General features: G+C 57.8%; 1 protein-coding gene across 1 annotated transcript; it reads left to right on the top strand.

Annotated features, from left to right (window-relative positions):
• The first annotated feature begins 4,940 nt into the window (after positions 1–4,940).
• On the top strand, positions 4,941–6,515 carry GADD45G (growth arrest and DNA damage inducible gamma). The gene is made up of 4 exons (XM_006154332.3): positions 4,941–5,105; positions 5,408–5,509; positions 5,631–5,844; positions 5,930–6,515. The coding sequence occupies exons 1-4, from the start codon at positions 5,053–5,055 to the stop codon at positions 6,038–6,040; spliced, it is 480 nt and encodes a 159-aa protein (XP_006154394.1). The 5' UTR covers positions 4,941–5,052; the 3' UTR covers positions 6,041–6,515.
• The last annotated feature ends 19,971 nt before the right edge of the window (positions 6,516–26,486 follow it).

Raw genomic sequence — 26,486 nt, 5'->3', positions numbered from 1 at the left:
AGACATAGTGAGGGGAAGAGGAGAAAGCACTCCCTAGGGGGAGGTCATGCTGCAGTCCCCTTTCCTCCATTCCCGTCCTGTCAGGATTCTGGGCACACATGCACAGTGCCCGGAGTGTGATCCAAGCTGCCAGGGCCCGGTGGGTTCTGGCTCCCTTCATCGCTGGGTCGTCAGCCAGCCCGAACGTCCTCCTTAGCAGAGCCTATAGGAAGGATTTAACGGCTTGACAAGGATCGACTCCTTTTACTACATGTTTTGAATCAACCCTAACATTTTTTTTTTTTTGAGAGGTTTTTGCTATAGGGCGCGTGCGCTCGCCAGAAAGACAGAGACAGAGAGACAGAAAGTGAGAAAGCACCCCCCAGGGGAGATGGCCATGCCGCAATCCCTTCTCCTCCATTCTCCTGTTGGAATCTTGGGCACGCACGCACATGCCCCAGCGTGAGTTTAAGCCACCAGATCCAGGACTTGAACCGCGGTCAGCTACAAGGGAGTCCAGTGACACAGCCATTACACTAACTGCTGGTCCCAACCCTAACATTTTTTGCTCAGGGTCAAGGTTAGCAAGCAGCTAGACCCAGCTTTGAATCCTGCTGGGCTAAGTTTGGCTCCAGGACGATGCTGCCGTTTTTGGGGGTCGTAACCCATGTGTTTGAATTTGCCTTTCAGAAGGAGTGAATCACCTGCGGCCCGCAGACTGTCACATGTTACTGCTTCCACAGAGACAGCCCTAGTGTCTCAGCACACTTGATACGCTTAGGGACCAGCAGATGGCACAGTGGGTGTGTCGCTGGACTCCCCCTGTGGTTGGAGTCTTGAACCTGGTGGCTTCAAAATCATTCTGGGCATGTGTGCATGTGAGCCCAAGATACCAGGAGAATGGAGGAGAAGGGATTACAACATGCTCATCCCCTCTGGGGGGGAGTTGAACTCTCACTTTCTCTTTCCTCTGGAAATGGAAAAAAAAAAACAGGAAAAGTTTACTCCAAACTCAAATGTCCTTGGGGCTGGACAGGGACTGTGCGTGCCCGCAGGTCTGACGTGGTGTCTGGTGCCTGCCACCCACTCTTCCTGCAGAGTGCACAGATCGAGTGCTCCGTGGGCCTGGCAGGGCCAGCAGTGGCCTTCAAAACCCTTCTGAGCCCCGAAGGGCCGGGGAGAGTATGCTCACTCCACGGGAGGGAAAACCAAGGCTCCCAAGATGGGGGCACTTGCATGTGCGTGCCCCGAATCCTCGCAGCATGCAGTGCTGCTCAGGGGCTGGCCTGTCAGGGCGGGCCTTGGGCGGCCCTGCCTGGGGCTGCGGCAGGTGCCCGGAATCAGGCCTGCTCTGCGGACGGGTGCACGCACTCGGCGCCCCCATTACGCTCGGTGATCTCCCCAGCTGACGTCTCCTCTCTCACTACGCAGGAGTGACTTGCTCCTTCCAGAAAACTCCCCACCACAGGGACAGGCACAGATGTCCGGTTTTGCCCTCCGGGTCTTTCCTCTCAGTTTCCTGTTTCCTGTCTCAGCTGTCATCTGAAGCCTCCCCACCCACATACCCTCATTCCGCCCAAGGGCAGCCCAGCGAGGGCTCCTGGCTGGGCCGGAGATGCCGGATACTCAGGGCTGTGGCTGCTGTGGAAGAGGAAGCTGTGTGTCCCGCGTCCGTTCGGCTTGTTGCCCCCATTACCCACACATCTCTCTCTGTCTCTGTATCTCTCCTCTCTCTGATGACTGCACTTGCCATCTGGCAAATTAAAAAGAAGAATCGAATCCTTTCTGTTGTTTCAAACTCCCTCTTCTCTCTGCACACTGCAGATGTGAAGGTGAAGAGCCGGTGAGTGATGTCCGCGGGCAGAATGGCTGGCTCCTTCCCCCAGGGCCGGTGGGGTTGTGGGGAGTGGGGAGCAGCACCCAGTCTGCAGTCCCAGCCCCTCGCCCCCACTAAGGCTTTCCACAGTGAGGGCACTTGGATAAATCTCCTCGTTTTTCTAAAAGTACCTGGGAATCCAGCTTTTAACATGAACACAGCAGGTTTGCAAAGTGGCAACGAATCTGACTTTCCTAAGACCCCAAAGGCCATGTCGGTCAGCACGGCTGGAGCAGCCAGCCAGCCTCAGCTCTGGTGGGCTGCGGTGGACGCGGAGCCCCTGTGGGTGGCCCCGGGGCACATGCCTGCACTTGGAATGCAGCACGGGACAGCTGCAATGCGGGTGTCCGGCAGGGTGCAGGGCTCGCTGGCCTCTGCTTTCCTTCATATCCCGGCCGGCCGAGTGCACCTCCCCACCACTGTCCCAGCCGCCCAGCTTCGGTCGGTGATCACAGACAGGCCTCCGAAGGGGTTCTGAAACAGCGTGTCTGAGGGTCTCCCCTTAAGAAAGTCACCATTGCTGCATTCTTAAGGTTCAGGGCAAGGCTCAGGGGTACAGAATGCAACGTGGGACCATCTTCCGCCGCCGCACTGCCCACTCCCCTCCTGTAGTCTGACCCACCCAAAGGACCGCACCGGACTGGGAGCACCCTGGCCCTGAGCGGCAGCATTGTGCACCGTAGGGTGGGGCTGGTGGGAGGCGGACTATGCTTCCAGGTGAAAGGTTTCTTTATTCACTGAGAGGAGAGTATGAGGAGGACTGGGACTGACCCAGAAAAGCCACGTGAGGCCACGTCCCAGGTCGGGAAGGCAGTTTTCCTGAAACTGAATACCTTAAAAATCTGAGCAAAGTACCACAGCCCTAGTGGTGGGGGCGGGTGGTGCTGGTGGGGCTGCCAGGCCTCCCTCCTGCCCCAGGTTGGCAAGGGCAGAGCTGGAAGCCCCTCTTCCCCACTGACCGGCTCCAAATGGGGTGCTAAGGTGTCCAGATGGTATTTCCAACATTTCCTAGAGACCTGAAACTAGTACCAGTTAAAAATGTTTAATATTTTAAAAAAGAGCAACGTGTAAATCCCAGCCACTTAAAAATGAACATTTTGTCTAATGGAGGCACATCATTTAACATACCATCGGAAAACAGGAAAGGAGACGGTAGCAGACCAGTCCAGCACCGGCAATGCCGCCCGGTCTGGGGAGCAGGGGCCGCCCTCGGATTTTCCGGGAAGCAAACACGTGTTTGGAATCAGGAAGCTCTTGTTTTTGTTGCTCCCCTTTGCTGGGATGCCGCCAGGGGGCGCAAGAAGCCAGGTCCTCAATTTGGCTCTTGGCGTTGTCAGGACAATGAAAACGTCCCAAGAAGTGCCAAGCATCGCGTACTGACATCGTCCACCAAAAAGGAGCCTGAGCAAAGAAAAGAGCTGTACGAGTTATTTCTTTTCCGGGGACCGGGCTACTAGCGAATCCGCCCGTCCCATCCCCTGCCCTGGAGAGTGTCCCAGGCCTGGTCTAGAAAAGGGGACCGCCATCGGTGGCCCCAGCGTGCTTTCGCCTGTAGGCACAGAAGCTGCAGACCCTGGAGTGCTGTTCTCGGTGGCGAGAGGTCTGCAGGAGCCGGCGTGGAGGTCGAGTGCTCAGATAATGTCAGCTTCTGGCTTGAGCTCTCGGGGATCGTCCAGGTTTATTACTCTGTTAGAGGAAAACAAGTTTTTCACATATGCACGTTTAAGTAATCAGGATATTTCACAATATTATAAAACATGAGCTCCACTCTTTCATCACTGGGTGAGGCCTTTTGCCCTGCACGCCAGGGAACCCCCCCACCACCCACCTGGGTGCGTTCTGCAGCCCTGATTGTCGCATTAATATGCACGCCGGCAGGCAGCTCCGGGACCTCATCGTCCTCTGGAGGCCAGAGGCCAAGGGACCCCGCCGCCCAGAGGACAATGGAAGGGAGCGTGTGCGTGTGAGCGTGTGCGTGTGCGTGTGGTGCGGGGCCAGGGAGGGGCAGGATCTTACCGGCAACCTGTAGGTGGCGCCCCGGGAAAGGGATTCCCGAGCGGTGTTTCCCCAGCTCCTGGAGCCGAAGCTCGCCCGGCCGCTTGGACCATGCAGCAGCCCCGGTCCTTCCCGACTCGCGCGGCTGCTCCGCACGCGTGCGAGGAACCGGTGGAGCTGGATAACTTGCGTCCGGCGGGTGCAGGGGGCGGGCACCCAGGCTGGGGGAGCGGCACGCGACCCCGACCCCCACGCGCCGGGCCTCCCGGCGACCCCCACTCGCGGTGGGGCCCTGTGCAGTCCAACCGGCGGCAGGTGGACAGTGTTGCTATGAAGAGAAAGCCTCGATTGTCCCTACTGCAAACCGCCACACGCCAGACCTCCGCTTTTGTGTGCTCTCCATAGAAATGCAAACGAGCCGCGTGCGCCGGCCGCAATCTGCTCTCGCCCCCGCCCGGCCCCCGCGCCCCGCTGCGCTCTGTCCCGGGCGGAGAGTGGGCTCTGACCTTCCAGCGCCAGCGCCTGCGGACACATAGTATGCTCTGAAGGCTTCGGTGGGGCGGTGGGGCGGCCGCTGCCAGCTGCTGGTTGACAGTTGTAGCCACTGCCTTCTGCAAGCCGCAAACTGGCTCTTGCGTGTTTTTACTTTAATTTCTGGCGTCCATGCTGCAGTCACAACTTTTCAATTAAAAATAAATACATAGAAAAAAATAGAACGGGAGCAATAAAAATACATGTAAGTCAAATTCATGTATTTTCTCCAAAGGAGCGCACTTCACGAACTGCAGCATCATACTAACAAACCAGATTTTATTTTTATTTATTTATTTTTTTACTTTTTCCTTTTAAGGACTGAGGGGGAAAAAAGGGTGGGGGTTGAACTCTGCAGGCTGCAGTCTGCCTGGTAACACCTCGACAAAAGCAGCAGATTTGAGGCATTGTCATCCCCCGCACCCCTCCCCGCGCGGCCTTCTGGCACGAGCCGCCGGCCCGCCGCCTCATTTGCATCAGAAAGCCGGCGCCGGCCAATGGGCTCGCAGCCGCGCCCCCCCCCCCCCGCCAGCCTATATTAGGACGCGCGGCGGCGCCGGGGCGCACTCGCTGGCTGTGGGCGCGCCGGGCGGGTGGTTCTTACGAGTCTGCACCCGCGTCTCCTTCGCGCGCTTCGCTTGTTGGATACCTTGCTGGTCGCCGACCGCACCATGACTTTGGAAGAAATCCGCGGCCAGGACACGGTTCCGGAAAGCAAGGCCAGGTGGGTTTCTGGGCGCGCAGAACACGACCGTTCTGGCTGCGGCCCCGGGAGCCCGCGGGAGTAGCAGCCCGCAGGCTGGGAACCGTAGTTGAGAATCCGGATGTGCGTCCTTGGGGCCGGGAAGTCGGGGATGCGGCCACCGGGGCCGGGTAACCAAGTGTGCGTCTCCGAGGCCGGAGAGTTGGGGGTGCGGGCGCTCGCTCAGGGTTAGGGAACCGGGTGTAGGAGATGTGGGCTCTGTGTCGGGGCTGGGGGTTTCCTTGCGGCTCCGGACGGGTCCTCACCGCGCTGCCCCTCCGCAGGATGCAGGGTGCCGGGAAAGCGCTGCACGAGCTGCTGCTCTCCGCGCAACGCCAGGGTTGCCTCACCGCCGGCGTCTACGAGTCAGCCAAAGTCATGAATGTGTGAGTACATCTGCGGCCGGGGCCAGGCGGCTGGGGGAGAGGGGTGCAGATGGAGACTCAAGGGCGGCGGCCGGGCCCCCTGACTCGCCTGCCCTAACTTGGACCTCCCTCGCTCGTGCAGGGACCCCGACAACGTCACTTTTTGTGTGCTGGCGGCCGACGAGGAGGACGAAGGCGACATCGCGCTGCAGATCCATTTTACGCTGATCCAGGCGTTCTGTTGCGAGAATGACATCGACATCGTGCGTGTGGGCGACGTGCAGCGGCTGGCGGCGATCGTGGGTGCTGGCGAGGAGGCAGGCGCGCAGGGCGACCTGCACTGCATCCTCATTTCGGTGAGTGCTACCCTGCCCCCGCCGCTGTGTCGCCCTCGCCCGGTCCGCCCGCGGCCAGCCCCACTGACCTCTGCGTTCTCCGCAGAACCCTAATGAAGACGCGTGGAAGGACCCTGCCTTGGAGAAGCTCAGCCTGTTCTGCGAGGAGAGTCGCAGAGTCAACGACTGGGTGCCCAGTATTACCCTCCCCGAGTGACCGCCCGGCGGGGGACCTTGGTCTGATTGATGCGTTGATGCCCCGGGGCGCCCAGCGCGCGCCTGGCTCTGTGGAGGGGCCCTCGGAGGGCGCCTGAGTGCGGCGTGGAGACTGGCAGTCTGAGAGGCGGGGCGCCTGGAGAGCGAGGAGGCGGCCTCCGGAGGCGGCGGCGGCAGCAGGGCAGGCTGGCCTGAGCCGAGGAGGTCTCTGCCAGTGTTGGAGTCGGTGCAGGAAGGCCGGAGGCGGGACGTTGGCCGCGGGGCCAGGAAGGACAGACTGGCCCGGCAGGCGTGACTCAGCAGCCTGCACTCGGCAGGAAGGAGGGGAATGGCCGCGGCCTGGACTTGGTACAGTTGCAGGAGCCGTGACTGACCAGCGGCCAGCAGGGCTTGCCAACCGGATCTGATCCGTCTGCATTTTCTAAAGGATGCTGCTGTCCAAGTTCTGAGTCTTACAATAAACTTATTGAAACACACTTAACGCTGTTTATTGAGGGTAGGGGAGCCTTGTCTCGGGAGTTCAGATGATTGCTGGAACTCCGTGAGCAGCCGGCACCTGTTCCACCTTTCCTCCAGCAAGCATTCCAGGCTCCTCCTTGCCGGCAGTGGGGGAAGGGTCCCTGGCCCCGCGTGAGGTTAGAACTTGAGTCAGGTCTGTTTCTCCTTTTAGGAGATTTCTAAACTTGCGAGGCTAGGTGCGTGCTTAAGATAAGCCATGCGCTGGGGGCAGCAAAGGCTGGCCCTCCTGCGGGCTCAGTGCCTCCCCTCCCCCTCGGGGTGCTCACCTGCCCTCTGCTCCCTTTGCAGCTGCTATCCAGACAGCTTGCTGGAGGCAGGCAGAGCTTCCAGCCTCCCTCCAGGGCCTCCCGCTGCAGACCCTGCCCTTCCGGTCCCTGAGGAGAGCAGGCAGCTCCTGCTCTCAGAACTTTTCCTCTGAAAGGCTTTGACACGAGTCACTGTTTCAGAGGTATCACTGTCACACTGCGTTAAGTGAGTCATCATGTTGTCACGGCTGTGATCGAAGATCTGAGCAGAAATTGGAAAGCTGCATCTACATACACAGGCGTGAGCAGCCCCGGCGGTGGTGGGCGGTGCTGCTCGGAGCGGGCTGCCCACGTCAGAGTGGGGGTACTGCTGCTCCCCGCCAGCTGAGATGCACAGAGAGCACTGCCAGCTTCAGCCAGGACGCCAAGGAGGACCAGGAGCTCGGTCTTTTGTATTAGCCCTGAGTCTTCATTTCACTCCCTGTGCCTGACTGTGTCGCTCTGGGCAGGTGGGGCCAGGCCTTCAGCAGAGCAGAGGAGGGTGGGGACTGCATTTCTCAGGGTCTGATAGGCTTGCTGAGTGCCACTTTGTTTTAGATTTTTGTTATAGGGTGCATGCTCTCATCAGAGAGAGACAGCAAGAATTTCCCTCCCTCCTCCTGCCCCGAGGACGGATGGCCAGGCTGCAATCTCTTTCCTCCATTCTCCTCTTGGGATTTCAGGCACGCACACAGATGTACCCAGTATGAGTTCTTAAGTTGCCCAGTCTGAGACTCGATCTTGCACCCAGCATGAGTTTTTAAGTGGCCCAGTCTGGGACTCGAACTTTGGTCGACTCTGTAAGAATCTAGCCACTTTTTAAATCCTCTTCAAACCGTGGGAGCATCTACCAGACCAGAGGAAAGCGTATGAGTTGTGTTATTTCACTGTAACAAAAGCTTCTGGTTCCCATGGGTCAGCTCTTTAAAACACCCTTTCCGAGACAAAAGCCCAGTGAAATAGCTCGGCCGTGTCTGTTCCCGGGTTTCGTCACTGTTACCTCTTTGTAGAGCTCAGATGCTTTTCAAGTTTCCTAGTGAGGAGCAGCCTTGTGGGGGTGGGCCTCTACACCAGCCTGCTTCCTGGCAAAACCCCCTTTGCCACCACATGCTGGAGTAAAGGAGTAAACGCGAAGGGTGTAACTGCTTTATCCAGCAGGACGCTGATAGCAGGACAGTGCTCGGCTCTGGCAGGCAAGCAGACCCTCCCAGTAGCAAGAGGTGCATGTGGAGCCCTGGTTGGCAGTCCCTGCAGAACTTGGCCTCTCTGTGTGGAGCTGACTGTGTGGCCACCTGTTGGGTCCCCAGGGCCCATGAGAATGTGCAGGGGAAACGCATGCTTGGACAAAACCGCAGGCCCAAATGTTAGGCTAGACTCTTTTTTTTTTCTTAATGAAGGAATGTTTAATGCTTTTACGAAGAATGCAATGAACAACCTAGCCGGCAGTAATAAATGCACTGTGTTTATAAACACCTGACTGTGTTCCATAGTATGGTGTAGTGCAATGTAGCAATGCACGGGTAAACATTCTACATGCTCAGACATGCTCACCACTACATGCGTGTCGAGGTGACTCGTGCACTGCTGAGCAAGTGCCCTGCCTCTGGAAAGCACTGATGGATGTTCGCGGTAGTACTTCAATGCTAATGCAGGCCTTTGCTCAAGACTGTGGAAGGCCATGGGCTAATGGGTTTGGACCGGGAGTCTGCTTCCAGGGCCAGCACAAGCCAGCTGCCAAGTCCTTCCAGGTACCCAGATGCTTGAGCCAGGCTGAGTATGGGAAGACGGTCACTCTCATTAGATACCTTTGTACATTCATAGAAGTTGTATGTATACATTGTGGAGAAATTGTAAAAGACAAACATGTTTTGAGAAGTAAAATACCTGTAATCCACCACTGGCACATTTGGGCGTATTTACTTTTCACCTGTCGTGGTTCCTGTGGGGCAATATATTATGTAACATGCATAAACACATGCAACTTAAAAAAAACATTGTAACACTGCTAGTGTACTCTCTCACCAGAGAGAGACAGAGAGAGGAGAGAGAAAGGAAAACAGCACTTCCTAATGCCACGTGGTCACACCACAACCCATTCTTTCATCCCTCTATCCTGTCGGGATTGGGCGTGCATACACATGTACCTGATGTGTTTTTCAAGCTACTGGGGCCAGGATTTGAACTAAAGTTGGCCAGGTGGGCTCTGGCTACCTTGACTACAAGGCTACAGGACTGGCCCTACATACACCTGTTTTTTTTTTTTTTTTTTCCTATGGGGCAGGTACGCTTGTTGGAGAGTAAGAGACAGAGAGCAGGAAAGGGAGAAATCACCCCTCAGAAAGGATGGCCATGCCATGGTGCCTTCCACTCCCTTTTTCTCTTGGGATTTTGGGCATATGAGCACAGATGCCTGGCATGTTTTTCAAGTTGCCAGATCTAGGACTCGAACCATGAAATAGGGCATATGGGATCTAGTGCTTTAGCCCCCTGGCTGGCTGCCATGTACAGCTTTTTAAAAGAAGCTGTTCGGCTCCCCTGTGTTGGGTTTCGTTTCCTGCTCCTTTTCATGTAACTGGACGACCTTGGGGGACAGGCCTTTCATGGCTGCAGCTGGCTCGGGGCGGGAGTGAAAATGCACGCTGGAGACCGTGACCAGGGACCAGGAAGGGAGTGTGCTTGACCTTGACGGCCTCACCAAGTAAGCCAGATGCCTGCTGCCTGCGGGTTTTAAGGATCACGTGTCTAAAGCAGACCTGCGCTGGCACGAAGCCAGGCAAGTCCGGCTCACTTATCTTGTGTTTAACTGTGTTGCCTTTGATGGTTGCTGTAAGAGGTGCCCTGACCATGCAGTTGTTGTGAAGACTAGATGAACACAGAAATGACCCTGGGAGCAGCCCAGTGGGCCAGGTGGCCCTTGACCACACCCAGCCTTGCCCACATGAGCTGAGGCCTCCCTGCTCCTTCCCTGTAAGGCGACAGGGTGAAATATTTCTGAGACGCGGTTTTAGAGGCTCCAATTCTGCGTCTTACGAAAGCGTTCACTCTGACAGTACAGTGCACGTTGCTCTCAAGGCTTACAAAGGGTCACTTGAGAACAACCCGAAACCGAATTTTGCAGAGGAAAAGCAAGGATGGCAGCAAGGCGGTGAGGTCAGCTCAGGGTACAGCTCTCCCTTCTGCTTGGCTCAAGGTTCTCGGGCCTCCAGTCGGTTTCCAGGATACCAGCCTCTCACTTGGGTATGTCCTTCAAAAGGTCAAAAGGAGGCTGTCCTTCCACGGCCACCATGCAGAGACTTCATGACCTACGGGGGGAGTAGGCCTGATCCTTCCCTGCATATCTGAGCAGCAAGCAGCCCCAGAGACCAGGCTGAGCTGGGGACCCTTGGGGAACTGCGGGTTGCCCAGAATGGCATGGCTTGGATTTGTGTTTGAGGGTGTGCTCAGCCTTGGCCTTTGAAAGAAACCCTGTCTTTTGTTCCATTTTTAAAATGTAGTCTTTCTGTTGGTTTGTTTGTCAGAGGGCATGTGCACTCCGAGAACGAGACAGAGAGAGAGAGAGAGAGAGAGAGAGAGAGAGAGAGAGCATGCCCCAGTGGAGCGTGGACATGCCGCAGCCCCTCCCATCTCTCCCTCCTGTTGGGATTTGGGGCACACATGCACATGAACCCAGTGGTTTTCAAGCCACCGGGGCCAGCATTCAGACTGTGGGGAGCCCATGGGGTCTGGCTTCCTTCACCACCAGACCACAGGGCTAGCCCAGCCCCCTTCTGAAAGAAAGATAATATTTCTCAAGATTTCCTACACTGGCTCATCAATGTTTCTATCTCTTGTATCTTCTTTTGCATTCATTTAAAATGTATTTTTAGTAGCATGTAATGCCTGCACATCTCTGTAGAGGTAAGTGATTTTGCGTTATAAGAATACACTGCGTGGTGTTTAAATGGGGTACTTTACACGCATCACCTCACCCATTTGTCATCGCTGGTTGGGAACATTCCAAATTTCTTTTTTAGCTACTCTGAGACACATAGCAAGTTGCTAACTGCATTCTCCCACCTGCATTTTACAACCCTAGACATCGTGCCTCTAATCTGTCCGTAATTCTGTCCCCATTAATCAACATTCCTCAGCTCCCCTACCCCCCAGCCTGAGCAGCCCCTCCTCTCTCCCCCTCAGTCACTGTTTCCTATTTCCTTATCTGCAGGAGGACATGGAAGAGCCTCGTTTTTGACATAGAGCAAACACCCCTTCTTAATCTTTTAGAATCAAGTTACTGAATGCTTTCACTCCTCTTGGCGTGCAAGGTGGGAACACCTGTAAAGGGGAATTGGAAGGCTGCTAGAGCAGGGGGGTCTACAACCCCCCGGCTGCCCTCTGGGAGCGGTGCTCCCCACACACCCCAGAAGCAGAGACCCGGAGGGCCAGCCCAGCTCCTGTAGCATGCAGGGCAGGGACAGGCTGGGCCCTCCCTGTGCCAGCATGCAGCCGTCTTCTGCCTCGTGCCCAGCCGGCACTCACCGAGGGCGTGTGCTGTGCCAGGCCAGGTTGGCATGTGCTCTGGTGGGTCCACGCTCATCACAAGGTCCTGACGGGCTGCGATGAGGCCCAGGGCCCCGGTCCCACGGACCCATTGTCATCCACTCGTCCCACCTAGAAAACAGGATGGGGAAGGCAACGTGGAGTGGGGCATTGGGGACACCGTGGGTCCCTGCCAACTGCTACTTTTATGACACGTGTATAGGCCACCAGCATGCTGGCCTCTCTCCCTGTCGCCGTCTCCTGTTTATTTCCATTCCTCCGATCTCTCTCTGTCCAACACGTCCCAGGCCCTGCCTATGCTCTGCCCTCCTGGTAAACGCAGGTCATCTCCCCTGTACCCGTCCCCTCCTTCTCACTTCTGCCTCCCTGCCCTCCATCTCTCCTTCCCTCCCTTCCCGCTCCTGTCTCCCTCCTCTCTTTCCTTCCATGGGATTCCCACTCTGAACCAGGCCCTGGAGACTCTTCCCTCCCCAGGAGGCCCTCAGGCCTGGCTCCTGGAGCTCATACCCCAATCAATCCCAGCTCGTCTCCTTAGGGCTCCCTCCTGAGCTCCCCGCCCATGCCCATGCCTGCTCCTCCCATTCACTGTCCCCGGACCGTCCCCTTGGAGTTGCCGGCCAGGCCCTGACCCTGTGCAAAAGTCTGACTGGTCCTCCTCCATCCAGCCCCAAGTCCGCCTCTGCCCGAGCGACGCCACAGTGGCGTATCCTGGCACCTCTGTACTCCTCCCTCGGGTCAGTACCCTCGCCTCTGACCTGGCTCACAGCATGGCAGGCGGGCTGTGACAGTGACGAGGAGTGAGACTCAGCAATGGCCAATGCAGGCTCTGCCTGCCCACTCTGCCTGCCCACGTCACCTCTCTCTGCCGTGTGCCTCCTGCCTCCCGCTCACTCTCCTCCGTGTCTAGCCCTTCCCATGGACCTGCCCAGCCCCGAGGGGCTGCTCCCCCCATGCTCGTGGGGCTGCCTGGTTTAGGCTGCAGGGGACAGACGGGCTTCTGGCTGGAGGAGCCGGAGAAGCGTGGGGCCCTTGGCTGTCTTAGAGCTGGTGGGTCTGCAGCTTCATCCTGGGCGGTGGCCTGGAGAACGCCTGTGGGAGCACATGCGGGCTTCACCTCCTACTCTCTCTGCCTCTGCAGAAGGGAGGGCAGACCCAGAGTGCAGGCTCCCTGGGGCAGCGGGAGGGCCAGGCTACCAGCCACCCTCCCTCAGGAGTCCTCAGGCAGGCGGTGAGGCAAGATCCCAAGGGCTGGTTGTGCTCCCCGGATGGCGAGGCTCCTGGGGCTTCGGAACAGGACGGAGATTCCAGAGAACTTTCTGCAGGGAGAAAACCCATTACAACGAGCCCCAGACTATTGCATGGTGGGCACCAAAGCCATCAGCGACGGGTGGCAGAGAGCCGGTGGTACACGGGAGCCATCTGTGTCTCTGCCCCCAGCAGCGCGGGGCTGGCAGGTAGAGCGGTCTCCCAAGCAGAAAGGAGCCGCCTCCGCATCCTGGAAGCTGAGCTGATGGTCCCAGGCTGCCAGTCCGTAAAGCTCACGAAGGGCTTCTCTCTGTCAGAGGCAGGGGGCTGCCACAGAGTCAGGCTCAGAGCTGAGCTGAAGAACCCTATAAACATCCCAGGGCCGCTCAGGGAGCCCGGGAGCCCCTGCCCCTCCAACCCAGGACAGGCACTCTCTCTGAGGAGGGCTCAGGGGCCACCTGCTGCTGTCTGCCTGGCCACCCACCTGGGGTCTGCTGGCAGTGGGACTGTCACACTCCCCGTAGGGTGTCCTAGCTGACAGCTCACCAGAAGGTGGAATTCCACCGCAGACCTCCTGACCTCACCCCTGCTGGCACTCCCATGACAATGAGTGTCAGGGACCTCCCAGCTGTAATTAAGGTGACGATTCAGTTGACCTGAAAGTAGGCAGATGCTTTGCAGGGGCCAGACCTCATCATGTGAGCCCCTTAAAGCAGAGAAGGGTCAGCTGGGGAGGAGGGGGAAGAGGCCAGGTGTTCCTGGGACTGACATGACCCTGCTGGCTTCGGAGGTGAGAGGGACCCTCTGCTGACAGCAAGGGGACAGGGACCCGACGCCTGCAGATGGAAGGATGACGTCCTCTCAGCCCCCTGAAGGAGCTGGGCAGCAAATATCCCCCCAAGAGCCTCAAAGAGTCCAGCCTGGCCAACAGCTTGACTGTCGCCTTGTGTGACCCTCAGGCAGAGAAGCCCACGGAGCCCACCTGGACTCCAACCTGCAGAGGTCTCTTTTTTTTTTTTTGAGAGGTTTTTGCTCTAGGGCGCGTGCACTCGCCAGACAGACAGAGAGAGACAGAGAGACAGAAAGCAAGAAATCACCCCCCCCAGGGGGGGGATGGCCACGCCACTATCCCACCTGGGGTCTGCTGGCAGTGGGACTGTCACACTCCCCGTAGGGTGTCCTAGCTGACAGCTCACCAGAAGGTGGAATTCCTCCATTCTCCTCTCGGAATCTTGGGCACGCATGCACACACGCCCGGCTTGAGTTTTAATTTGAAGCCACCGGGTCCAGAATATGAACTGTGGTTGACTATGTGGGAGTCCAGCAACATAGCCATTACACTAACTGCTGATTCCAACCTGCAGAGTTCTGTGCTCACAAACACGAGGGGAGTTGAAACAGTACACAGAAAAATGAAATTCAAGTGCGGATTTATGTTGGTGCAATTTATGCCTGTGCGCGGGGAGCTGGGGCCCACATGGCTGACTGCAGTGCAAGTCCCTGCTCTGCTGGCTTGGGAGCACGGTGGACACGTGTGCATGCTTGCCCCCAATCATGGCGCGAGGGAGAAATGGGGGAGAGGGGATTGCTGAGGGACTGCCCTCCGCGGGAGAGTGCTTGCTCCCACTTTCTTTCTCTTGTGAACGCACCTGCTCTCTAGCCATAAAAAATCAATCAATCCACACAGAGCTTTTTCATAATCTGCATTTCCACAAACTTCCTGAAGCCGCCTCATAGACACGGCCAGGAACTGCCGAGCAGGTGGTGCATCCGCTGTGTAGGAAGAGGTGCCTGCTATGCTGCGACCCTCGCCCCTCCCTCTGTCCCACGTCCTCGTGCCCACTGGGCTCTGGGTCCTGTTGAGGTCACCCGTGCTGGGCCTTGCATCTGTCCCTTTGTCCCCCAGTCTGCCTTCCTCACCACCGGATCCCACAGGGCTCTCCCTCTCTCCAGACTCACCGTCCCTTCCCCCTGGAGCCTTGGCCATGCTGGGCCTGCCACATGAACTGTCTGTTTCCTGCACTGTTTGCAGGTGATCTGCCTGAAGAGGGGATGGGGGGGCCAGGCACAGGGGTGACAGAGGGGCCAGCCATAGATAATGGCCAACACTGGGGCTGGGCTTCCAAAGGGAGGGTGGCAATGTCTGGGGGTGGGGTCCTTCCCATACATCCTGGAGGCTTGTGGACTGGCCTGGGCCTTTGTTCCCTCTGGCCTGCTCATTCCTATAGAATAGGGCTGATCCTCCCTCCATCCCCCCAAGGAAAACTGGAGGGCCTCCGAGTCAGTGATTTTCATCCCCAAGCCTACCCTTTAGTAAGCTTTTCCAGATTTCAGTGTGGGAAAGAAACACACCTGCTACTTCTTCATTACTACGAGTGGGCTCAGAGAGGGGGCCCTGCGGTCAGCGTGTCGGGAGGTCCGGGTCTCCTCGCTGGGTCTCAGCTCCCCCCACTCAGAGGTCCCCTCTCTCCTTAGCCTCTGCAGCTCCACCTGGGGCTGGGGGGTGGCTTCTCCCCGCGTCTTCCTGGGCCTGCCCAAGGGGCTGGAGGCCAGCTGAAGGGAGCAGCTGCTAGTGCCTGCTTGTCCCTGTCGAAGTGAAAACGCTCCATCCTCCCCTGAGTGAGCATCTGCACCACCTGGCAGGGCCCCAGGTCCCCAGTCTGCCCAAACTGACACATGGGTGCTGGCTGAGGACTGTCCTTCCCCTCGGGACTGCCCCAGCAGGGTGGGACCCGTCTGAGCCCCAGCCGATGGGCCGAAGGAGGCAGGCCGGCCAGGGCACTCTCGTTGTCCAAAGGAAGGATGCAGCTGGGAGGTGGGACGGGCGCGGGTCTCCACCCACCCAGGTGTTTGGAACGTGTCCTCATTTTCTTATCACACAACCTTTTGGTTGCTGCTGTGGTTCAGGGCTTCCTGTTACAAGGAGCAGACCCATGGCGGACTCTGGCCTCCGGACGGGGAAGGCAGAGTGAGGAGCTACAGGAAAAGCCGGCCGGGCTGTCTGGAAGCCGCCAGCTGAGCAGTCAGTGATGGTAATTCTTGTTAAAAGGGTGTCAGACCTCTTCCCCTCAGAGTGGGTCTCTGATCCGGTGACCGCGGGCCATCCCCATGGTGCACGGAACCATTGATGTGGTTTGGCTTCGTCACCTCGAGGGAAGGTGGAATTTGCTGCCGGTTTTGTGATTCATGTTTTCAGCATTCAGGTCTGCTTTGGTTTGAGGCTGTCGGGGGTGGGTGACGACACAGAAGCTGCAGTGCCGTCTGAATGCCCCCCATCTCTAGTTGCCCCGCCCTGTCACGGAGGCCGGGCCGTTTGTTACATCCTGTCTCCGGAGGGGGAAGTTCGGGAGGACAATGTAAAACATGGATTTTTATTGCAACAAAGCGCAGGCAGGCAGAATTCGGAGGAACAGCAACAACCACGGCAAAAAGCGACATTGGAAGAAGAGAGACAGATGCGGAGCAAATGTCCTTCCGACGAGAGTCACGCTGCTGAGAGCGACTCACGGTGAGGAAGGCGTGCTCCCGTTCTGCCCTGAGCAGGAATTTGATGCTGAAGTTCCAGGAGGGAGGATGCCTGTCGTGGGCCCTGCTCGGCTCACACTGGACCCTGGTAAAGCCATCGCGGTCTCACTGTCTGCCCTGGCTTCCTGTAAACCTCTCAAGTTCTAGTCCTGTGAACTTGACCCTGTGAAGGGCAGGGAGTGGGCAGACCAGGTGGGGCAGACTGAGGACTTGGGGTCCCGCCAGATGTACAGACTCTACCAGGGGAGGGCAGGGGTGCTTTCACTTAGACAGTGCTGTGCCAGCGCCAGCAGCTGCTCCCCTCGGGTGGCCCAGGAAGACTCGGAGAAGCCAGCTCCTCCCTGCTCAGGTGGAGCTGCACAGGCTAACAGGCATGTGGGAGCAGGAGAAGCAGCAGACCTCAGGGTCAGCAGGTGGCTTAGAAGTGAAGGTGCTGGATCCCACACGGCCAACGAGCTGGTTCGAATCCTGAACCTGGTGGCTTGAAAATCATGCTGGGGTGAGACCAGCAGTTGGCGTAATGGCTATGTTGCTGGACCCCCATGTAGTCAACTGCGGTTCAAGTCCTGGACCCGGTGACTTAAACTCATGCTGGTCGCATGTGCGTGCATGTCCAAGATCCTGACAGGAGAATGGAGAAGGGATTGCGGCGTGGCCATCACCATCCCCCCTGGGGGGGTGATTTCTCGCTTTCTGTCTCTCTGTCTCTTTCCGTCTCTCTGGCGAGTGCACGCATCCTATAGCATAAACCTCTCCAAAGAAAGAAAGAAAATCATGCTAGGCCCGTTTGTGTGTTCCCAAAATCCCAAGAGGAAGATGGAGGGGAAGGAGTTGTGGCGTGACCACATCCCCTGGGGAGTGCTTTCTCACTCTCCCTTTCTCTCTGTCTTTTCTCTGGTGAGTGCATGTGCCCTATAACGAAAAACGAAAAGGCAGCAGCCCCTGCAGCTCCTGTCCTGGAGCCTCACCACCCGGAATTGACATCTCCGCTGATGCTGCCCCCAGATCCTGACGAGGTTGATGGAGAAACAGACCCCCCTCTAGCCCATTTCTAGGCAAAGGAGCCATCCCACATTCAGCCATCCTCCACCAGGGCCTCAGAAGCACGGTGAGGCCTGGAGCAGATCCTGCCCGCTCCCTCCTGACTGCCAGCTGTCTGCGGGGGTCATGGAGGGTCAATGGCAACTCGAAGTCCAGATGAAACGGGGCAGGAGCTGGAACAGACCTGTGAGTGGCAGGTGCACCGTCAGCCCCGTCCTCCAAGTTCCGCGGCACAGGCGCTTGGTGGTGGGTACCGAAGGCTCGGAGTCCAGCTGTTGGACCAGGCGTGTGTTGTAACATGAACATGTCCCCCCAAGTTTGTGTGTTGGAAATTTGGTCCCCAGTGCCACAGCATTGGGTGTGGGGACTTTTGGGGGGTGTCTAGGGGCTGAGGGCTCTGAACTTGTGAATGGACAAGTGACGTTCTAAAACAGCTAGATGGAGGAGTCTGGGCCCCCTTTCACCCTCTGTCCCTGGTGCCATGTGAGGACCCCAGGACACGGTGTTCCCTCTGGAGGACGCAGCAATGAGGCACCATCTTGGAAGCCGGGCACAGGCCTCACCAGACTCCAGATCTGCTGGGCCTTGGCCTTGGACTTCTCAGCTTCCAGACTGTGAGAAACACACCTGTAGTTTGTAGTTCTTCAGGCTTAGCTGGTCTGTTAGAGCAGCCACGATGGCCCGGCAGCGTGTTTAGGGGCCGGGGACCTGGAGGGAGTGCTAGGAGCGGCTGGTAGGGATGGGCTTGGACAAGGCTCAGGCTGAGCTCAGGTGTATGGGGCGTCTGCTTGGGAATGAGGCCATTGTCACCCTCAGCAAGTCCTCATGTCTGCACCCACCCACCCTGCAGCCTTTTCCTCGGGTGGCTCCGTGGGAGCCAAGGCCTGGGGACCAGTGGCCAGCTCCATTACATCAGCATGTGTGTCCCAGCACAGGGGCCTGAGCCCACCTGGCCCCTGATGGCTCCAGGCCACACCTGAGAAACTGCCGCCTCCTTGGTCAGGTGACCTCCTACTGCAGCTGAGCCTGGGCCATCCCAGCCTCTCAGCGCCCTCCGGCCAAGATGGCTGTGTTCCAGCACATCCTCCTCGGGACCTCAGCATCCTTCCTGGGGACACACTCACTCAGGGAGGCACACCCTCTGGGACAGGACTTCCCTACCCCATTCTACCCTAGTTCCCGCAGCTGGTTCCCATTTTGTCTGAAACACCTGCAAGATAGAAGCTTGCTTGGCCGCAGGGGAGCAGCTATGTTAGTTAAGTGGGTTCCATTTTGCAAAGAGGGACCTCTCGACAGGACCACGGGACCTTCACTCAGCCCCGGGAAGTAAGCGTGCTGGGTGGGGCGGAGGTGGCCAGGTGTCTGAGCGAGGACCCAGGCTTCTCCTGTAACTCATCATTCTTCCCTTGTTTGTGGAAAAAATAACATAATTTCATAGGATGGCTCAAGTTTGCGGAATAAAGGTGTCAACTGATACAATGAGTACTTTTGTTTACTTGTTTAGCTGCCGAGGGTATGTGCACCCTGTAGGGACAGGGCAGGGGGAAGCACTTCTTCCCACCAGGGGATGTCCCTGCAGTCCCTTTGCCTCCATTTCTCCATCTCCTCCATCCATTTGGGGCACGCATATGTACCTGCTATATTTTCTTTTCTTTATTCTTTTTTTTTTTTTTTTTTTGAGAGGTTTTCACTATAGGGCACGTGCACTTGCCGGACAGACAGAGACAGAGAGACAGAAAGCGAGAAATCACCCCCAAGGGGGGAGATGGCTCTGCCCCAATCCCTTCTCCTCCATTCTCCTCTCGGGATCTTGGGCATGCACACACACGTGCCCGCCCGGCGTGAGTTTTAAGCCACCGGGTCCGGGACGCGAACCCTGGTGGACTACATGGGAGTCCAGTGACATAGCCATTACGCTAACTGCTGGTCCCCCTGCTATATTTTCTGAGCTGCTGGGGTCAGGATTCAAACCTCGGGCAGCCATGTGAGGTCATAATCATGTGGTTTGTCATAACCACTAGGCAACAGGGCCTGCATACTTTATGTATTTATTTATTTATTTTTAAAGTTTTTGCTTGTGTGCTTGCAGGAGGGAGACAATGAGAGACAGAGAAAAGGAAAATGAGAAATCACCCTCAGGGCATGGCCATGCTGCAATCCCTTCTCCTCCAGTCTCCTGTTGGGATTTTGGGCAGGTACGCACGTGTGCCCAGAGTGATCCTTGAGCGCCTAGGTCCAGGACTTGAACCATGGTCGGCCATGTGGGAATCCAAAGCCCCAACTGCCACGCCACCTGCTGGCCCCATGTAATGTTTTAAAACTTGAGTCTAGTAGAGAAGTCCAAGCTGTGCTTGTCATTTTCCAACACACGGTGCCGGCCCTGGGTGGCCTCGTCCAGGGCTGTCCCCATGCTCTGAGCAGTGCCCGTTCCTCCGCCCAACTCTGGTGCACACCCCTCCCCTCGCCTCTCAGCCCAGGGCTGCACGAACTCTGAAGGGTGATCAGCTCCAGCTGCACTGGCCTCGGGTGTCTCCACTCCTCTGAAAGTGACCCCGTCTCTTCAGGTCACCTTTTGGGTGATGGTCCCTCCTACAGGCCTGGGCTGGTGTGTGAGCAGAGGCTGGGCAGGCCCACAGCCAGCAGGCCCACTCCTGGGCGTCTCTTCCTCACCTCGCCACTGACCAAAGCAGGGCAAGTTGCTGCCTGGAGGAGAGGGCTGGGCATCGGTGAGCGGCCCAGGACCCACACCAAGGCAGGCTTCTGGGGACTGCGGGCGGCCCTGCTCAAACCGCCCTTGACAGTAGGTGCACACCCCCCCACACCCCAGGGTCCCTTTGCTGCAGGACTGCCCTTGGCCCTGGGGACCTGGGACCTGCTCGCCTCTGGTCCTCAGGCAAGGGCCAGCTGTTGCCTCAGGAAGGCGGGACCGACTCTGGGTGCAGTTCAAGCTCCAGGGCCCACCTCCGAAGATTCGGGCCCAGGCCGCATCCTTGCTGAGCCTCACCCTCCTCTCCCGAGAGCAGATGTCCCTTTCTCAGTCCCCAGGGTACCTATCCCAAGACGGACTCTTCGTCATGAAGCTGGTGACGGAACAGCCAGGCGCCAGAGGGAGGCTTGTGACTCCAGATCCTGTCTTCTTTGTTCTTTTTATTGTATGTGTGCTAGGCAGAGAGACACAGAGAGGGAGGAGGCACCCTCGACGAAGCGTGGTAAAACTGCAGTCCCTTCTCCACGTCTTTGTCCTCTGAGGGCTCCGGCGGTGCACGCAGGTGCTGGTGTGCTTTTTAAGCTGCTGGGGCGAGGATTTGAACCAGTCTATCGGCCATGTACGACCTGGTTTCCTTAACCACTAAGAACAGGGCTGGCCCCGAATCGCTTCTTTTTCCCCTAGGAATAAAAGGTCAGCCTGCTCCAGCCTATGTGTGTATCCCCACATTCCCAAGCTGATAGTGCCAGACGTGGTGACTTGGGGAGCCGCTGAGGCCATGGGGTTGCATGGATGGGATAGGCGCCCTTGTAAAAGGACTCCAGACACCTGCCTCTGCTCTTCCACTCCGTTAGGGCGCAGTGAGAGCGAGTCGGGGAGCAGCCTCCCCGGACCCCCTCCGAACCAGCTGGCACCTTGGACTTGCCAACCTCCAGAGCTGAGATACACCAGGAGTCTTCAAAAAGTTCATGGCGGGAACCAGCAGTTAGCGTAATGGCTATGTCACTGAACTCCCACGCAGTCGACCGTGGTTCGTGTCCCGGACCCGGTGGCTTAAAACTCACGCGTGTGCGTGCGTGCCCAAGATCCCGAGAGGAGAATGGAGGAGAAGGGATTGCGGCATGACCATCCCCCCTGGGGGGTGATTTCTCGCTTTCTGTCTCTATGTCTCTCTCTGTCTGTCTGGCGAGCGCACGCGCCCTACAGTGAAAATCTCTCAAAAAAAAAAAAAAGTTCATGGCGAAAAAATGTATTATGAAAAAACTATGCACGCATTTCAGATTTTTTTTTGCACTAAAATGAACTCACACTTCAAGTTTGTTTTTCCCTAATCTTTTTGAAGTCCCTTTATAAATTCTTGTTGCTTGTAAGTGCCCGGTCAGTGGTGTTTTCTTAGAGCAGCTCTAATAGACTAAAACAAAATCCCACAGCCTGAGCGAAGTGAGACCCTCAGCCGTGCAGTGCCCCTCTGTTTCCGTGGGACAGTGCGAGGTAACCATCGCGAACCACCACCACTGGCCTACCCCTTCCCCAGGGGAGCATGGCCACCCTGGTGGGGGCCCAGGGGGCAGGGGGCAGTGGCTGCCAGGGGGCTTTGCCTGGAGCTCTGATGGAGGTGGACTCCCATCACACTGGCCAGAGGGGGACCCCGCTTCGCCCGGCAGCCTGCGGACTTGGAGAGGTGATACCTGAGAAGCTCTCAGAATAGCACCTGCATGGGATGGCTGTGAGTGCTGGTCGGTGTCACTGTGGTGGTTTCTGTAGGAGTTTTACTGATTTATTTTTAATTACCAGAGAGCACATGTGCTTGCCAGAGAGAGAGAGAGACAGAGCACCCCATGGGCGTAATGCCTCTGCAATCCCTTCTCCCTCTCTCCATCCTGTGGCGTGCATGCACATGTGCTCACCAGAGAGAGAGACAGAGAGCACCCCGTGGGCGTAATGCCGCTGCAATCCCTTCTCCCTTTCTCCATCCCGTGGCGTGCATGCACGTGTACCTGGAGTGTTTTCCAAGGGCTGGGACTTGAACCATGGTCAGCCATATGGGATCAGGGTCTGTTAAACACCAGGGCGTGGGGCCCAGTCCCGTAGGGAGTTTTTAAGGAGAGGTAGCTCTCGCTTCTCCAAAGGAGCCATACTGGGCTGCCGAGAGCTCCTCCCAGGCTCATTCTAGCAAGAATGAAGAAGCTGGGCATGAGATTACGCGTCACATGAGCCCCCAGACTCAGCTGCCTACAGGAATCCATAGTCTGTGAAGAACCTTCCTCCCCTGCCCCTGCAGGGCTCCTTCACCCAGGAGCAGCCAGGGAGGGAGGGAGGCAGAGGGGCAGGAATGAGCTGGGGTCTTCCATCCAGAGAAGGGCTGGCGGGAGAGAAAGCCCAGGCAACCGGGAAGGTGTGGGGCCACCTCCCTGGGGGTCCTCGCCTGCCTCCCCAGGCTCTGGCTGGCGGTACCCTGGGGAGAGCCGCTACTCTCCGGCTGCCCAAGGACTCTCCTGCCTTTCTGCTAGCTCCCCTGGCCCGGCTGCCTGTGCTGGTCTGCTGTGGCCCTCTGCATTGAGGGGACGAACACCCCCACCCCATGGGCGTTGTGCGTCTGGCTCCGGTACAGCTCTCTCCATGCAGCCTGGGGTGAACACTGAGCTCGGACTGAGTGGCAGTTCTGGACTGATCCTGGGAGGGGAGGGTGGCCTCTGGACTAGAACCCGGAGCTGTGCTCCACGGGGTGAAGCGGGATGCTTAGAGGCCCAGCCCTCATCAGCCAAGGGGCTGGGGCTCTGGGGAAGAGCCAGGGCATTGTGGGGGCTGTGCGTTGAATTCTGACCCCCCCTTTGCCCTCACTGATTCCTGGCTGTGACCTCTGGCCTTGGGGACCTCACCTAACCTGTCCATGTATTTAAGAACGTCAACCTTCTGCAGACCCTGTGGGTGTGGAGGGCTTGCCATGCCTGCTGCCTCAGGATCTGGCCTCCTCCTGCCTCGGAGCAGCATCTCCAGAAACGCCAGGGCCCTCTGCTCGAGAACTGGGGATGGAAGCCGACAGCTCTTAAAGCGGCCCCCAGTTAGAGGATGCCGGCTTCCTGTGGTCCTATAACGATCTGGTCTGTTAGCTGCTCCTTCCCACACACACACGTATGCACGCACACACGCCCCTTCTGTACGGTCTGCTGCAAGCCCCCTCTCTTGCTCTGCACCCTCCGCCACCCTGTTGCATTAGGACTGGCTGTCCAGTGGGGAAGAAGCAGTTTAGAGCAGGCTGTGGAAGGTCGGACGCCTCGGAGTTTGTCTGCCCCAAAGAGGCCTCTGAGCATGGAGCCTGGTTACACCCCATGGGGGTGGGCAGTGCCCAAAAGGCCGGCTTAGTTTACGGTAACGATGGCCCTGCTGTCCGTGCATGTGCCCTGGCTGTGTTCACCACGGCGTGCTCAGAACTGGGACAGAGGGTAACGCGGCCGTCGGTGCCGGCGCTCTGCAGGCGCTGGTTCCTGCTGCTGTCCCCTGAGCTCTGTGGACAGCCTCCCTGCAGCCTTCTGGGTGCACTGTCTAGAGGCCTCGAATGTGTGTCACTTGGGCGTCGCCCAGAGCCCTTGGCTCAGATAAACATCTGCTTCACTTCCTGGGTCTCAGCCTTTCTCTTAGGTCCACAGCAACCTTACAAGGATGAGTGAAAAAGAAAGGGGGCCCAACTGTGGCCTGGTGATTAAGGGCGTTGGATCCCACATGGCCAACTGCATGGTTTGATTCCTGGCTCCAGAGGCTTGAGAAACACGCTGCGTGCATGTGCATGTGCATGCATGCCCAAACTCCCAAGAAGGGATTGTGGTATGAGCATCACCCCCGAGGCCTGCTTTCTCCCTCTCCCTCGATCTCTGTCTCTCTCTGTCGAGCCCACGTGCCCTTGGTAATTCAAACAGAAGGGGACCGCCTTATCTTTTTGAGAGTGGCAAAGGGGCCACAAGGAAGAGCAGGGTGCCCGGCTCACGGGCCACGTGCCTGCAGGAGCGTCCCAGATTGCCCTGCGGCATGTGTTCACAGCGCAGCCCTGGGGGAGCTGGCAGCCACGTGCTTCGCTTTGTCTGCCTGTCCTGGGATGGCCGGGAGTTAACCGGGGCCCTGCGTGGGTGCTCTTCCTCGTTAGATGCCGTCACAGCCCAGCCACGTGCTGGCAAAACCCAAGGAGGCCGTGGCCTCCTGTCCTTCAGCTCCTTCCCAGAAGGCCTGACACTTGTCACACACAGTGCCAGCGGCTGGAGGATTCCTGAGCCCTTTGCCTTCCTCTGCAGGGTGAACGTTAAACAAGCGTGCTGCCCTGCGGGTGTCCCACACCTCGCACTCGCCTTGTGTATGTGTGGAGTTCCCAAGGCTGCAGACTGCTTCGGGTAAACAAGCGGGTACAGGAGAAGCGAGAGCTGGAACGCTCGGTCTCTGCTGAGTGCCTGCACTGCGGGAACATTGCCCCGCACGGCCTCCCGGGGCCAGGGGGACACGGCAGCCGTCACGGCATGTTCTGTTCTGAGCTGCGACTTGGTGGCTGGCCTTGCACAGGCTGGCAGTGGGCGAAGAACTGCGCTCTCAGGGTTCTCTGGGAGCTTGTTTTGTTTGCCCCGGAGCCAGGATCTGGCAGTAGAGACCATCAGGACACTGCCACCTGCATGTCTGCCAGGAGCTGGGATGGGGAGAGCTCTCTGGCCAGAGTCTGTTCTCCAGCCCACACTGCTGCAAGGCAGAGCCCTGGCGCCTTTCCCCTCCAGACCCCTCTCTGCCCAGTAAGCCCCTCAGACAACCAGGACGGTCGCTGCAGAGACTGAGAGCAGGCGCACAGGGGGGCCTGCCCTGCAGAGGGCCTGCCTGGCGTGGGCGTTTTGTTCTCTCTCCTCTTGCAAGGTGGGCTGTGTTCACCTTTCCACCATGTGGCTAACCGTGCAGCGGCAGCTTCACTCAAGGTTCCCTTGCCCTGTCCCCAGTTCAAGTCCGTGTCCCCCAAATGCAGCCTGGCCTTGGGCCACCTTTCCTGTTCCCTGGACTGAGCCCAGGGCGCGGGGGGGGAGGGTGGAATTCGGGGCAGCCATGCTTGACCCCGTTGGTGTCTCAGGGGTCACTGTCCGGGGCACGCACAGTCTGGAATACGACTTCCTGAGGGGGCTCGTGGAAGGGTAGGCTGATGAGCTTGCTGGACATCGCAGCAGACGGGCTCGGGAGGAGGCCACGCAGCTACAGAAGTGCGGCCCAGGGAGCGTGGAGACAGGCCCACTGGCTTCAGTTGGCCGCAGCGAAGCTGCCTCTTCTGTGGGATTGGCGGGTCTGATGTATGGCATGCCCACTGGGGCTCAGTCATGCTGCAGTCCCTTCATTTCTCCATCTTGTTGGGATGTGGGCATCATACATGTTTGGCATGTTTTTCAACCCACCAGGGCTGGGATTTGAACTGCAGTCAGCCTTGTGGGTTCTGCCTCCCTTAACAAGTAGGCTATATGACCGGTCCAGGAAGGGGTCATTTTAAAACACGGAAACAAAAGACAGGGCCAAATAGCCATGGCCATGGGGATTCCCCATCCGCCTTTCCAGCTGCGTGGGTGCCCTGGAGACCCCTGGACTGGAGGAAATTGCTCTTCAGCTAGCTATGCATGAGCTTGCGAAGTCTGTGTGTCATAGGCCAGGAAGCAGCTAAAATAAAGATACATTTGTTATTGAAATATGAAACATGAAACAACCTTTGGCTGAGTCCTCCAGGAGGACAGACGCTGGGGATTGGAATAAAAAACCACTGCAGGGTTCAGCATTGCCCTGGGGCAGCTGACCCGGGCTTTGTGACTACACCAGCAGGGGCTGGAGGGGTGCTCGCCCCGCCCTCCACATGCCCCCCACATGCCCCCTGGCTGGGCTGGAAGTTATAAACAGTGCAGAAGGGGATTAACCCAAGGCTCGAACCCCAGTTCCTCTGTAAACAAAGAACTTTTGCTAAGCAGAGCTGAGCATTTAATGCCCTGGTGTTGGTGTTCCTGCTCGCTGGGACTCCAGGGTTGGGTCTGGTTTTCAAACCTGAGAAGGGACGGCCTCTGAAGTGCCCAGAGTAAAGTGAGTGGCTTAAGGTCATATGGCCCAGAAGCTCGGGCACTGGAAGATGTCCAAGGCAGTGCTCGGTGGCCAGCCTAAGCTATCCAAAAAGTGTTTTGCAAAGCTGGTTAAATTCCCCGCTAGGAGCTGCGTGTCCCTGTTGAGCTTCTCCGGTGTCTGCAGGAGCCAGAGGAGGAGAGAAGTCACAGGAGCGCAAATGAGAGTGGAGCCAGGTCCCCTGGCTGCTGCGGGCGAGATGTCCGTGTCCTTACAGCGCGGTCCCAGCCTCGGGGCTTGGTGGCGATTAGGTGCTGTGAGCACAGCCTGCCTTTGGCAGGACCTCCTGTACCACTGTTATTTTTATCTCGGGGCTGGCTTGTGGTTTACCTTTATTGTTCCGGGTCCCTGTACACTCAGCGCGCAGCCTCCCCTGGCGGCCTGCCCTCCTGCCCTTGCAGACAACCACCTGCTTCATTGCCGGTCCTCCTGGCAGGCTGAGGAGCCCCGCGGGGCCTTCCCAGCAGCGGGCTGGC

This window comes from Tupaia chinensis, unplaced genomic scaffold, assembly GCF_000334495.1.
Source record: "Tupaia chinensis unplaced genomic scaffold, TupChi_1.0 Scaffold000404_1, whole genome shotgun sequence".
NCBI classification, from domain to species: domain Eukaryota; kingdom Metazoa; phylum Chordata; class Mammalia; order Scandentia; family Tupaiidae; genus Tupaia; species Tupaia belangeri.
The sequence above is the reverse complement of the archived record's forward strand: the minus strand, read 5'-3'. Positions and strand labels throughout refer to the sequence as shown.